The 15,682-nt window shown below is 43.6% G+C and overlaps 1 protein-coding gene across 1 annotated transcript in view; it reads right to left on the bottom strand.

The window, feature by feature from the left end:
* Positions 1-15,682, bottom strand: part of PCCA (propionyl-CoA carboxylase subunit alpha) — a 476,636-nt gene that overhangs the window by 419,990 nt on the left and 40,964 nt on the right. The window contains exons 3-4 of the mRNA XM_044286403.1: positions 9,338-9,385; positions 8,846-8,914 (exon numbers count right to left, since the gene is read on the bottom strand). Coding sequence (XP_044142338.1) covers positions 8,846-8,914; positions 9,338-9,385 — 117 coding nt within the window. The remainder of the gene's footprint in view (positions 1-8,845; positions 8,915-9,337; positions 9,386-15,682) is intronic.

Below are 15,682 nucleotides of genomic sequence, written 5' to 3'. Positions count from 1 at the left end.
AGGGCATAGTGAAGTGATGTTACAGCGCTTCCTATGTTTTCTGTGCTGCTCTGTTCGCCTGCTGTGCCCCTGTACTGGTTTCCCGCCTGGTAAGTAAATTCATACCATCAGTACAGAGAGGAGGAAACGGCTGGATTTCTTAATGTGCGTCTCCTTCTCCCTGTAAGCTGCCCAATCGCAGCAGAGAGAGTCACAACCAGGGAGAAAAAAATAAATAAATAAAAAAAAAAAAAAGCTAACCTTCTCCCTGGCTGTGACATTTTCTTATCTACACAAATATCCTAGACCACCAGGGATGCTAACAACGATCCTCACATTGCCCTAGTAGACCACCAGGGAAGCAAGTATTAATCCCTTGACTACCCTAGGCCATCAAGGAAACCAACAATACTTCCTTCACTACCCTAAACTATTACAGAAGCTAGGTAGTCAGTTATTCGGAAAGCAGGCCAAAGCTTGGAATCATGCAAACATAAAAAAAAAAAAAAAAAAAAAAATCAGCTATACTCAGATACTGCCAACGCTGTTGCTCCAGTACTCCTTACATGGCTTTGGTTACATAGCTGCAACGATGACACAGAAGTAAACCCCACCTGACTGCTGCAGCCAATCACTGACCTCAGTGGTGTACGTGACGTGTACATGTAGAAGGTGAGTGGGGAGTCATGGTACAGTGGTTTTTTATTTTAGGAAAAAATCTTAATTTCCTGGCTTTGGACGTCTTTATGAATAAGGCCGAATGCACACGGCCGTTTTTCACGGCCGTGAGCGGTCTGGATTCCTGCTGAGAGCAGGAGCGCACGGCGTCATTGGTTGCTATGACGCTGTGCGCTCCCTGCTGCCGCCACAGTACAGTAATACACTGGTATAGATCATGCTAGTGTATTACTGTATTGCAGCGGCAGCAGGGAGTGCACGGCGTCATAGCAATCCAGCCCATGGTTCTACGGACTGCTCACGGCCGTGTGCATTCGGCCTAACTCATGCAACCTCTTTAACCTCTCCACTGCCAGACAGTCTTTAGTCTCTGCCATTGTGCATCAAGGAGGGATGGATGCAAATGAGCTCTTAACAAGCTCTGCCTCTAATGCCACCAGATGTAAGGCAGCTATCCTATAAGTCAATGTTCAGCTGTTAAAATAAGCCTTGAGACATGACTTGGATATTAAATAAGCCAACACCTCATCTGCAGACAGCTGTTTCGGGGTGATTGCCCGTCATCAGTGCAGAGCAGAGAGAACTGGCTTAACTGGGTGAGAGGCCTATGTCCGGGTCAGGGGGAACAAGCCGCTCACCCAGTTAAGCCAGTACTCTCTGCTCTGCACTAATGAGGGGCAATCACCCCGAAACAGCTGTCTGCAGAAAAGGCACTGGCTTACTTAAAGGGCTTCTGTCACCCCACTAAACCTTTTTTTTTTTTTTTGCTTACTTATAATCCCTACACTGCGATAACTTGTGGGTATTGTTAAAGTAGTTGAATCATCTTAAATCTAGCGATGTACTACTTACTACTAACTTCTTGGCAGTCAGGAGGCCGGGCGCTCGTAGCATAGCTCACTACGTCACGCGCCTGCTCTGCTCACTTTATGAATGAAGCAAGCGGAGCTTGACATAGCGAGCTACGCTGCGAGCGCCTGCCCGGCCTCCTGACTGCCAAAAAGTTAGTGGGGGATCTGTGGATGACACGGTTATGGGGGATCTGTGGATGACACATAAGATAAGATGCTATATATGTGTCATCCACAGATGCCCCCACAATGATCCCACATAACCGTGCCATCCACAGATGCCCCCACATAACCGTGCCATCCACAGATGCCCCCACATAACCGTGCCATCCACAGATGCCCCCACATAACCGTGCCATCCACAGATGCCCCCACATAACCGTGCCATCCACAGATGCCCCCACATAACCGTGCCATCCACAGATGACCCCACAACAGTGCCATCAAAATCTTATTTTCCTCCTCAAAAACCTAGGTGCGTCTTATAGGGCAAAAAATACGGTAATTAATTATAACTTTTTGTGAATTGGGACATTTAAACTTGCTTTTTTTTTATTTTTATTCCAATTCAAATTTAGTAGGAGTCTGAGTCGGTTAATTTTTTGCCGACTCCGACTCCAGGTACCCAAAATTGCCTCAAACTCAGAGACTCCGACTCCACAGCCCTGCTGATTACTACAGTCCAATATAGTGTACCGTCCATGTACTTTATCATTTAGCTATAATAGCCTGCCTACATTCAGTGCGCTGCCTGTGCTGTTCATAGTGCGTCCTGCACTGATGAATGGCAGGAAAAGTCTAAGGCATATTGGTACACCATAGACTTTTTCCAGGGTGCGGGTGCCCACAGAGAGGGCTCGGAGTGCCGCTTCTGGCACCTGTGCCATAGGTTCGCCAACACTGGGATAGCTAGTGGCATTAGAGGCAGAGCTTGTTAAGAGCTCATTTGCATCCCTTCCCTTACAGAATTCCAGAGGAGCATGTATGGCCTATAAGTCTTCTCACACTGATTAAGGTGCCCTCTCCCTAAGGAGAGCTAGTTCCCCCCTGATTATGCATCAAGACAGGTATAGTTTGTCAGCATAATGCAAGGTTCATGTGACTACTGTGCATGGAAACCACATTTTATACCTGTCATTGGAGTTGCACAACAACATTCACGTTAGGAAAAAGGGTCTGAGTGTTGAATCAGGATGTCAACTTGCAACTAAAATATTAAGGAAGTTTTCCACATTGAGAATATTGATGGCCATCATTATCAGATTAATGGGGGTCCAATAGTCAGCACTGCAGCTGACCAGGGGCCAGAGTACTGCGGCATCCTAATTGCTTACATTGGTCTATCTACCTGCAGTCCATGTACTTAAGAGCTGTGGAGCAGGGAGCTGGAGCTTCACACTGTTCACTTCAATAGGACAAAGCTGCAACCCCCTACTAAGTAGACAGCACGCAGACCACAACGCAGGCACGAGTGCCTTGGCCTGTTCAAATAGCTGATCGGAGAGGGTGCCACCTGCCAGACCCTCTAATATTGATGGCCTATCCCAAGGACCGGCATCAGTAGAGTAATCCCAGAAAACCCTTTTTAATAAAACCATTTCTGACGTAGCAATTTTTTTTTCTATTTCCATTCAGGTGTCCAAAACATAAAAAAAATAAAAAATAAAAGGGATGAACAAAGTCTGACACAGTGAGTCAAGAACAATGCCCCAAAGAAAGAGAAAAAGCCCTCTATATATCTACAGAATGCTACAGTATACAAGCAACACTGCCAAGGGGTCTGCACACTGGAGCTGACACTAATGTACTCCATCTTAATTTACCTGATCATTAACCTCAAGTTTGTTCAGCTGTAAAGCCGCAAACACTAATTGCTTCAACATCACAAAATCATATCTGTCCTCCTCATCTCCCCAGACAGCGGGGAGAAATTATCAGGGGTAAGCATGATAATATCGCATAAGTGATGACTCACATCACCTTGTGTCAGTCAAGCACAAGTTCATAAGCAAGATATTATTGAATCCTAAGGCCAAGAGTACACTACACTCCAGGAGCCAGATATACAGAACAGCAGGTCGCCGGCACAAGACCGGGCAGCTTGTAAAAGACGCTCACCAGCCCAGGAAAATAGCCCCGGCACATTTTCTTTTAGCAGGAACATGCCATGATGAACATCAGCTTGTACAAGTAGTTTATAGCTGATGCAGAACAAAACACAAATAATGGCAGTTCCCGAAATCTGTGATCCCTTAAGGCTCATTGTAATATACTAGCAGTAATTTAAAGGGAACCTGTCGGCTACTTCATGCTGCCCTCTGTGAGTAGCAAGGGTTGTGTTGAACAGTGTGCAATTTATGATTAAGATGCAATTTGGTCAAAGCTTTCTCCCTATCACTGTACACAAAGGGAAATCTGTCAGTCAGCATCTGGTGGGCGGGTTGAGCCTGCAGCTCATGAATATGCCAGACTCCTCCTTCACAGTGCCGGCTGGACACTGCATGGATTAAAGGGGTTGTTTGGCCTAGGAGCCAATAACCCCTATGATCATAAACCAAAGCAAGCCCCCCCCCTGCCCATTCCCAGCTGGTTCCAGTCCCCGCAGGAGAAGGAAGTGGCTTGGTCCCGTGACCACTGAGGCCAATCACAGGCCTCAGCAGTCACATGTGCTTGAACGACACATCACTGGATATGTTGGCACAAGAGGTCTGTGATTGCAGACTAATATATAAAATTGCAATCTCAAAGCTTCCAATTTATGGTGTATTTTGATTTGCTAATGGTCTGGACTAGAGATGAGCGAATTTCATAGTTCACGCTTTGTTTGGTGGTAAAAGCAGAATTCCGTTATGGATTCTGTTACCACGGACCATGATGCAATTCTATGACAGAATGCATAACGGAACACCTTTAGAGGCAGTCATAATTAAGACACATTAATTTCAACGGGGCCGTAGAAAATGCGGACAGCACACTGTATGTCCATTCATTGGCATTTGCAAAAATATAGAACATGTCCTACTCTTGTCCGCATTATGGACGAGGATAGGTCTGTTTTATTATGGTCCAGACAGACGTTCCATTCCGTAAAATGTGGAACGCACACAGCTGGTATCCGTGTTTTGCGGACCGCAAAACTGGCCACGGTTGTGTGCATGAGCCCTTAAGATGATCAGCTCCTGTACCATGGGCTCCCTCTTAACTAAAGGCCTCCCCCCACCTGTTTTCCTTCCCGAGTATGTACTGGTCTTCTGGTTACTACAAGACAAAAATTACTGTGCACATACAGCTTGCGCCATAATTTGCTACCTGTTTACGCTACTATTGTGGCGTAAAACAATTGTTCAATGTCCCCCACTGTAATTCAGTTTTATATCTACTGTGCAGCCATGTGTCCTTTTGGACACATTAGCAAATGTCATGTGATATAATTTTTTATCTTTTTCTGTCATATTTGATATGCACGGTCTCTTACCAGTTTATGCTGCCCTCGGAAAAGGGAAGCATAAAAATGGTAACAAATACCTTTAAGGGTCCCTATACACATTAAAGAGGCTCTGTCACCAGGATCTGATTTTGTCTGTATGAGAAACAGCTGCAGAGAAATATGCATTTTATTCAAATGTAAAGGAGCAATTGGAACACCAAGAGGCGGGGCTGAATCATTTGAGCACTGCTTTGTAACACCCCCTGCGCTCTGCACACGCCCCCCACCCCTTGATTGACAGGGATAGACAGCAGACTGAGAGCAGAGCCGTGTGCTAGCAATAGCATACATCCCATACACTATAGCTTCACCACACTGAGATCTGCTCAGAAAGCTAATCTACATATTACTGCTTTATGGTCCATTCACACGTCCGTTGTTTCTTTCCTGATCTGTTGTTTTTTGCGGAACAGATCTGGACCAGTTCTGTACCCATTCATTTTCAATGGGTCCTGAAAAAAAATCAGACATTGAGCTGTCCGATTTTTTTCAGGACCCATTGAAAATTAACGGGTACAGAACTGGTCCAGATCTGTTCAGCAAAAAACGGAACAGATCAGGAAAGAAACAACGGACGTGTGAATGGACCCTTATTCACAGGCACAATATATGATTATAAAGACACCACAGTTACATCATAATGCCTCAAGGACTGTATGGAGCAGGTCTGCTCCATACACAGTGGGTGGCGCTGTATCATACAGCCGACACCCGCCTGCACTAACCTGCCACCCCTGTCATTTGACCCCTCAAGTGCCACAATCAACGCTGATCGCAGCACCAGTGAGTGAAAGCAGAGGGATGCGGCTCCCTCTGCCTCGTGATTGGAGCCCCGACAGTGAAATCACAGGGCTCTGATCGGTTGCCATGACAGCCTGGACACTGCTGAAACGATCCAGGCCTGGCATTGCTTTCTCTAAACTGAGCTATGCACAAGGCATAGTCCAGAATGGAGACTGCAAAAATCCTATTAACCCTAATTGAGATCTATTAGGGTGAATAGGAGAGGGGATCAAAAGATCACATATACTAATACTAGTATATAATAATACATAATGAAAATGACTTAACTATTAAAGCATATTTTAAAAATTAATGTACGGTGAGCGCCGTACCGGAAGAATAAATGTAAAACGCGCAATTCGCCATTTGTCTGTCATCTTGTCCCCTCCAAAAATTAAATAACAGTGAGCTAAATGACTTACATACCACAATAATAGTACCAGTAACAAATACAGTTAATTACACAAAAAAATTATTTTCAAACAGCTCTGTAGACTAAAATATAAAAAAGTTATGGCTGTCAGAATATGGCAATGCAAACAAAAACCTTAGCGGAATTTTGTCACACACAGAACTTTTTTCCCGTTTTCCAGTCCAAGATATGGCAAATTAAATGGTGGCATTAGAAATGCACCTTGTCCCGCAAGAAAATAAGGAAAAACTGAAAAAATTTTAAAAAAAGTTATGGTTATTGGAATGTGGGGAGGAAAAATCCAAAATGCAAAAAATTAAAATAGGCCTTGATGCCTAAATGGTTATAAGCATAGAAACATACATCTTTAGGCCTCCTGCACACCCCCATTTCTTTTTCTGTTCACGGGCCGTTTTTTTCTGCGTTCCGTATTACCGGTAGGTCAGTATACGGAACCATTAATTTCAATGGTTCCGCAAAAAAAAAAAAAAAAAACGAATATTGCCGTTCTGTTGAAAAATAGAACATGTCCTATTATTGCCTGCAAATCACGTTCCGTGGCTCAATTCAAGTCAATGGGTCCGCAAAAAAAACGTAACACATACGGAAATGCATCCGTATCCGTTCCGGTTTTGCGGAACCATGTATTGAAAATGTTATGCCCAGCCCAATTTTTTCTATGTAATTACTGTATACTGTATAAAACACAACAGAAACAAATAACGGAACAACGGATCCGTGCAAAACACTGAAAAAGCCATACGGTCGTGTGAAAGAGGCCTTATGTGGTTATTTTATAGCTTGGTGGTTAAGTGGTTGGTTTTGCATGTAGCGATCCCAGGTTTAAATCTTGGGAGAGATTTCAAAATGTTTTTCTTCAGATATTTTTTTTCTTCCACATTTATCCCATAAGGAAATTCCTTATCATATTGAGAATATCGTTTTTTTTTAGAAAGGTAATAAATATTACCGGTTTCTTTATAGTCATAGATTGTGTTTGTGAATAAACCAGTAATAGGTTTTAACAAATAAAAACTCACTATTCTCACTATAGTAAGGCATTCTTATAATATATATATATATATATATATATTTAAATGAGAGGGGGAAAAATATAAAAGAAAAAACTTAGACCACGCCTGGGAATTTACCCTAGGATCTCTACATGCATGATAGACCACTATACCACTAAGCTATAACATCACCACATAGACATATCTGTTTTGTCTAGGTTTATAAGCTAACACATATTACTGGTGTCTTTATAATCATATTGTGTGGGAATAAAGCAGAAATATGTAGATTAGTTTCACCACACTGAGATCTGCCCAGAAAGCTATAGTACATAGTTATATGATATATACATAATAGGACACAGCTCTGTCCTCAGTATGGATAGCCCTGTCAATCAGGGGATGTTACAAAGCAGTGCTCAAACGATTCAGCCCCGCCTCCTGGTGCTCTGATTGCTCATTAGCATATGAACAAACACAGATTTCTCTGCAGCTATTTATTGTACAGACAAAAGAAAGGTATATGAGATCTACCAGCCAGTATGTCTGGTTTAATAGGGTTGATCCTGGTGACAAAGCTTCTTAATTCGGCCTTGGATTTTTGCTACTATAAAAAAAATTAAAAATAAAAAATAAAAAAATCCAGATCCTACACATGCAGTTTTTGAAAAGGAGCAAGAAAAAGCAAAAATGACCAAAACAAAACTGCTAGTAGCAATAAAATGCTTATGTGTCCAGTGTTTCATATTTCCCATAGACCTTCAGCTAACATCTGCAGCTGGTGTTTTTATAAATATCAGATAACAAGGGGCCCAATCCCACAGTGATCCTGAGAACAAGGAGTTCTCAAGTGCCCCTTCTAAATGAAGTGAGATAAGTTTGTGGGATAACTGCATTAATTGTATACACGTCTGAAAAACCACAGCAGCATGGGGACGGAGAAAGTAGAAGCCTGAAACAATATGCAGGTGTAATTACAAGTATGGAGTCCCCATTCACTTCTATGGGACGGCTTTTTTCAAGTGAATACTACAGACTTGTCCCAAGTGAATGGGGAGTCCATACTTGTAATTACACCTGCTCACCACTGCAATTGCTGCAGCGAGCAGCAAGGCAGTGGTCGTATAAGTGCGGTCTTCTCTTCAAACAGCTGATTGGCGGGAGTGCCGGGAATCGGAGCTCTGCCAATCTCATACTGATGACCTATCCTGAGGACAGTAAATGAAGAGAGGTAGCGGCAGCATCTCCAGTGAATCCTTTATTGGACGGATTTTACTGAAATTGTGCCATAAAATCAAGCCGCAACGTTTCGGCTGTAGCCCATGACAAAGGCTTGATAAAAGTTGGGATACAGCAGAAACGTTGCTGCTTGATTTTATGGCACCATTTCTGTAAAGTCCGTCCAATAAAGGATCCACTGGAGATGCTGCCGCTACCTCTCTTCATTTACTATACGGTAGACTGCTGAGGATCTGCGGTCGTGGCTCGGCTGTTGCATTACCGGTGTGGCCATTATGTCCGTGGGTGCTGCTCTACAAACACTTTTGTCTACTATCCTAAGGATAGGTCATCAACAGTAAAAAGCAGACAACCCCGTTAAGCTTTCAAACTGTTGAAATTAAAATTGCACAAGGAAACTTACCGCTGCCGAATCAACATCACTGTGTACTGCAACAGTTTTTATACCCAGCTTTCTGCATGTCTTGATTACCTGGTGGTGCAAAGATTGATTTCATTAGGCATATAGCCATATTTCATATGACTTTGTGATCAGTTATACTGTGTTCACTTATTCCAGATTGGTAGGACCAAAACCAATCAGCTGACTTCAGGACCCCCTTCACGATTTACCAGGCACAGCAGTGTTATTTTCGCAGTCTCTGTACTTGGTAATGCAGCCCAGTCCCATTCATTTGAATGGGACAGAGTGGCGGTGAGTTGCAATACCAGGCACAGCCACAACCAAATGTACAAAGCTGTGTCTGGTAGACAATGCAGGGATGTAGGTCAGTGTTCGAGATTAAATGGGACGGATTCGTTATGCAGACCATAGACTTCTATGATGGAATGAATAACGTAATGCGTCTAAAGGCGAATATAACTATAGATGAGGAATTGGAGTGGAGACACTTACCCTGCACGCAATCTCTCCTCTGTTGGCAATTAGAATTTTGTCAAAGGTCTATATTAAAGGAAAAAGAAAATAAAAAAAAAAGGGTTATTTTGCAGGATGAGAATAACCAAGACGTTATTAAAAAGTTGCCCTTTTTGGTAAATTTTCCTACCACAAAAGAAAATCAAAAGCGCAGATTTTATTCCTAGAAGCTAGAAAAGTGGTTTGTAAATAAAGAATTGCTTCAACATGACAAAGGCGCACTGGTTTCCATAATTTGGTGGGTTAAAGGGGTATTTCAATATACAAGATTTTACTCCTATTGAAAGTATGCAGTACAAAGTAAAAATCCTCAATATATAGTACTAGCAGAAGGACCCGGCTTCGCACAGGTATAGGGTAACTCACATTTTCATTAAAAATAAATAAAAAATTTGCATATGTTACTGCTGCAGCAGCATTATGCATAAAGCAATCTTTAGTTTCTTCTAGGGTGGTTGCGGGTATCGAAATATCGATGCTTTTGTCGCTGTATCGGTTCGGTATTGGGATTTGCCTTTTATCGATACTAGACTGTGCTACCGTGCAGCCCAATATCAGAGAACATGGAGCACGCTGCCAATGAGGAGAGAGGGGCGGAAGAGGGGCGGGCGCACTTCGCCACCAATGAAAATTAACGTCTAATAGAGAAACTGGAGGCGGGTGCGGCGGCAGAATCACACCCGCCTGCACCCGACCTTTATGAGAGGGCGCTGGGTGCCGCACCTGAGCGGTTAACTGCCGCAGATCGCAGCGCCATGTCATAGAGGTCAGGTGCCAGCTATGTGATTCTGCCGCCGACACCGGCCTCTTGTATATGTATTAGACGTTAATTATAATCATTGATGGCGCAGTGCGCCCCCCCCAGTATTAAAATCATTGGTGGCGCAATGCGCTTTCACCCCATCAACCCCCCCAGTATTAAAATCATTGGTGGAAGTGGCCACAGGGTTAACTCCTCTTCATTGGTGGTACAGTGGCAGTTGTGATCGGAGCCCCAGCAGTATAATCCTGGGGCTCCGATCGGTTACCATAGCAATTGAAATAAAAAATAATTAAAAAATAAATAAAAAAAAAGTATAAAATCACCCCTTTTCCCAATTTTACATATAAAATATATAAACGATAAATAAACAAACATATCACATATTGCCACGTCCAAAAAGTTCAAACTAAAATATTTTTAAAAAATATACTATGCGGTGAACGCCGTAACTGAAGAAAAAAATAAATAAAAACTGCGTGATTCCCCATTTTTTTTGTCACCTTGTCCCCCCAAAAAATAGGATAGGACTGTTCGATTATAGGCTGGACATTTCATAAAATGCGGAATGCAAGCAGCTTTTTTACTATTTTTATCTTTTCACGTGGCATCGAATGGTATGAAGTATTACAATGCTTTTTTATGGCATCGAAACCAAATCAAAATTTTGCTATCGCAAGAACCCTAGTTTCTTCCCTTAGTTATGGCTGTTTAAACATTTACAATATGAGGACCTTTCTCAAGATGGCTCCTCCGCCAGTTCTGAGGTCAAAACTGCTTTCTCTCACTTCCCATTCACACTTGCTGTAGCCAGCAGTTCCCTGCCAGCCAATCAGATTGGATTACTGAAAGACACGCCTCCTCACTCTGAAGCCTAATGCAGGAATGCAGTGTGGAAAATCTGCACAAACAATTGACATGTTGTAGGGATCAACCGATATAGATTTTTTTAGGGCCGATACCGATAATTTGTGAACTTTCAGGCCGATAGCCGATAATTTATACCGATATTCTGGGAATTTTTATTTAAAAAAATATATATATAAAAATAAAAAAATAGTTTTTTTTTGTAAATCTTTCTTTTTCATTTATACTTAATATTTTGGTGTTTTATTTTTGTAACTTTTTTTTTTTTTTTACTAACTTTTAGCCCCCTTAGGGACTAGAACCCTTGTCCTAGTCACCCTGATAGATCTCTATCCGGGTGAATAGGAGCTCACACTGTCCCTGCTGCTCTGTGCTTTGTGCACACAGCAGCATGGAGCTTACCATGGCAGCCAGGGCTTCAATAGCGTCCTGGCTGCCATGGTAACCGATCGGAGCCCCAGCATTACACTGCTGGGGCTCCGATCGGAGGAGGAGGGGATCCTGTGGAGGGGCGCACTGCGCCACCAATGCTTAGTACTGGAGGGGCTTGGGGGGGAGGCGCACTGCACCGCCAATGCTTAATACTGGGGGGGAGGGGCGCACTGCGCCACCAATGTCTAATACTGGGGTTGGGGGGGGCGCACTGCGCCACCAATGAAGATTAAAGGGGTTGTCCAAGTTATATTTATTGATGACCTATCCCCAGGATAGGTCATCAATATCAGATCGGCGGGGGTCAGACACCCGGCACCCCCTCCGATCAGCTGTTTGAAGAGGAGACTTGCACGGTGTCAGCGCTGCCTCCTCTTCACCGTTTACCATCTAGCCGTTGCATCTGCAGTGGTGAGCAGGTGTAATTACACTCAAGCCTTCCTATTGAAATGAATGGGGCGGCTTGGGTGTAATTACACCTGCTCACCACTGCAGATGCAACGGCTAGAAGGTAAACAGTGAAGAGGAGGCAGCGCTGACACCGTGCGAGTCTCCTCTTCAAACAGCTGATCGGAGGGGGTGCCGGGTGTCGGACCCCCTCCGATCTGATATTGATGACCTATCCTGGGGATAGGTCATCAATAAATATAACTTGGACAAACCCTCTCTCATTTATTCATATACAGGAGGTGGGAGCTGCAGAAATCACATAGCCGGCTCCCGACCTCTATGAGCAGTAGCTGCGATCCGCGGCACCTGCAGCTCCCGCCTCCTGTATATGAATAAATGAGAGATTAAGCTTCATTGGTGCGCAGTGGCCATAGCTCCTCCCTTGTCCCCTGTCCTTTCATTTGCGGCAGCGGCAGCACAGGGGGAGGAGACTCTGCTTCCTTCTCCCCTGTGCTGCTAAGGGGAACACGGAGAGCGCTGTCAGCAGCGCGATCTGTGTTCCCCATACGCTATCGGAATATCGGCAAAATAAATGCCGATACCGATAGCGTTCAAAATCCTGAATATCGGCCGATAATATCGGTAAATCCGATAATCGGTCGATCCCTAACATGTTGTGTATTTCAAATTCCACACTGGAGGTCAATACACACGTGTAAAAGGTTTGCTCCGCGTAGAGAACATTTTGAAAATATAATCTACTAAAGGCTATTTTCACACTTGTGGCAGAGTTGACTGACTGCCGGATCAGGCCATTTGCATGCAAATGGACAGCATTTGTAGACGGATCCAGATGCGGATCCGTCTCAAAAATGCACTGGAAGAACGGATCAGAATCTGGACAGACGGATCCGTTTCTATGTTTTTTCACATTTTTACCGGTCTGCGCATGTACAGACCAGAAGGACGGATCCGGCATTCCGGTATTTTTAATGCCTGATCCGGCACTAATACATTTCAATGTAAATTAATGCCGGATACGGCATTCCGGCAACTGGTCGAGAATTTTGGACGGAGAGAACACAGCAGCATGCTGCGGTATTTCCACCATCCAAAACGCCATTCAGTGACTAAACTGAAGACATCCTGATGCATCCTGAATGGATTTCTCTCCATTCAGAATGCATGGGGATGAAACTGAACAGCTTTTTTCCCCGATATCTGAACACGTGCAGATACCCAAAGAAAAGAACTGGAATATATAGGTTAAGTAACAGAGGGTTTTTGTTTTTTGTTCGTGAGTTTCTGGTTTAGCATTACAGATACTATGACATGAATGCCATGAAAGAATTTTAAACATACCAGTAGAAGAGTCTGGGAATACTCTCCAGCGGCATCGGCTGTATGCACATTTGGCAATGGCGCAAAGGACAGTGGATTCCGCTTTATTACACATGTGCTTGATGTGAACGGCATGCATAGTGCCGGAAGCTGCAACACCCATGGCATCATCTGCTCCGTGTGCATGCACCCGATTTTCCTGGAGAAGCGTCTCGGCATGTTTGAATTTCATGTACTTTATTTTGCAGAGACAGATAGGTGTGCGATGGTGACAGGTTCCCTTTAAACAAAGTTATCTAGTGTAAAGTAACCAAATTAGGGCTCATTCAGACGGCCGTATGCTGTCCGCAAAAATACTGAATGCTATCCGTTTTTTTGCGGATCCGCAAAAAAACGGATAGCATTCAGTATTTTTGCTGACCCATAGACTTCAATAGAGCCATGTCCTGATTTTCACGGACAAGTATAGGACATGTTTAATTTATTTTGCGGAACCTTGGAATAGAAAAGGGCCCCATAGAAGTGAATAGGTCAGCATCTAATCCGCAAAAAAACGGATCCGCATTTTTGCGGATAGCATACGGCCGTCTGAATGAGCGCTTAACCCGAGATGAGTCAGAGCTTAAAAATATGACTTCTCTAGTCACACAAGTAAGATATGACTCTTATGTTAATTTGCATATGTATCAATTAGTTTTTTTTTTACACAATAAAAGCACACAGAGCTATGGGGACTGGGTATTGCGGATGTGCTAGCGGCCATCTAGCAACCCATGTCCTCAGCTCTATACCCCAAATCCCGGTGACAGGTTCCCTTTTAGTAGCAGGCTACATAGAGCGGTGCCCAGGGATCTCCCTGCACTTACTATTATTCCTGGGCGCTGCTCCGTTCGCCCGCTGTGACCCAGTTACAGTCTCCTGCTCCATATGCCAATTACTACTATTGGAGCGATGGGGAGGAGACATCAGCTTCTCTCCTGGACGTTCCTTCTCGGATCCGACACTGAATTCAATGCAAGTCATTGGTGATGGAAACGGGGACGAGCCTCCCTAAAAATCACGGGTGAGGCTAGAGAGGCTCGTCCTCCTCACCTCCTGCCATTGGCTGCTCCCCCCCCCCCCCCCCCCCCCTCAACAGCAGATGTTTTGATCCGCACACGGGGAGAAGTTGCAACGGCGGTGTAGAGACCAGGAGTGGTGCAGGGAGCCAGGCAAGTATATACATTGTGAGGGGACCGGCGTAGGGGGGGGGGCTTTTTATAGTCTTTAGTAACCCTTTTAAGGCTCGAAAAGGCCATAACATTTTTTTTCTGACGACATTCATATGAGAGCTTGTTTTATGCGGGGAAAATTGTACTTTTTAAATGGCACCAATGTGGGGTACACCAGGGGAATCTGTATATTTCTTTCCGCGTGGTATCGAGTTTCGCAATACTTTTTTATGGTATCGAAATCGAATCAAAAATTTGGTATCGCAACAACTTTAGCAGGATCAGCTGCTGAGTCCAAAACATGATATATTAATACGCCACAGAGTGTTAACTACCAGTGCAGGTAGAGCAGGAGGGGCTTTAAGTCTTTTTCTATTCAGGTCGATCCTCAAAATAGGCCATCAATATCTGATTGGTGGTGGAACGGGTTGTCAGACCCTAACCGATCAGCTGTTCTGAAGTAGCTGTGGAGCCAGAAATACACAGCATCATCCACTGTTTAGTGTAAAAATCACTATCACCATCACACAGAAATAACAAAGATTTGGTTATTTACAGCCACCATTTATTAAAATTTTATTTTTTTAAGAAATGTTGCTTAGTTGAGATTAAAAATATGCTTAGTCTGTTTACTCTTAAGTAGAGTAAAAAAATATCCTAGCCTTTTACTTCAACCACTATGAAGTTTGTGATTAGCTTTGCAAAGGTAAATTATGATGACTGATGTTCACACTGTGTCTGCGGTAAATTAAGGTCTACAGCCTGCACAGGAATAATGGAAGGACATGCCACTACATCTGCAGCCAACTTATGGATGTGATAGATGACTTGCCTAGCAAGGCGGTGTGGCTTGAAACATGACTGAGAACAACGAGACTATTCATAGCAGAATATTAGTAAGTTAGAAACATAATTCTTTATCAGGGCATGGCCACATGTAGTGGGTCCACATCGGATTTTTCACAGCAAAAATCTGGTGCAGAGATCCTCTGCCAAAAAAATAAAATAATTGTAGGTGGTCTTCTGATGCTTTAAAGTTTTGCATTTCGTTTGAAGCCTCAGGGAAAACCCACAGCATAAACTGACATGCAGTGGACTTAAAATCTGCAGCATAAGTCAGCTTAGGCTCCATTGACACGTCTGCAAGTGTTGCAATTGCGGACAAGAATAGGCATTTCTATGGGGGTGCCGGCCAGGTGTATTGCGGATCCGCAATGCACTACGGACATGTCAATGGACTAGGGCTGCAGCTAACGATTATTTGAATAATCGATTAGTTGTCGATAATTTCATCGATTAATCGGGAAAAACACAAAAATTACA

Source organism: Bufo gargarizans, chromosome 3, assembly GCF_014858855.1.
Source record: "Bufo gargarizans isolate SCDJY-AF-19 chromosome 3, ASM1485885v1, whole genome shotgun sequence".
Classification (NCBI taxonomy): Eukaryota; Metazoa; Chordata; class Amphibia; order Anura; family Bufonidae; genus Bufo; species Bufo gargarizans.
The sequence above is the reverse complement of the archived record's forward strand: the minus strand, read 5'-3'. Positions and strand labels throughout refer to the sequence as shown.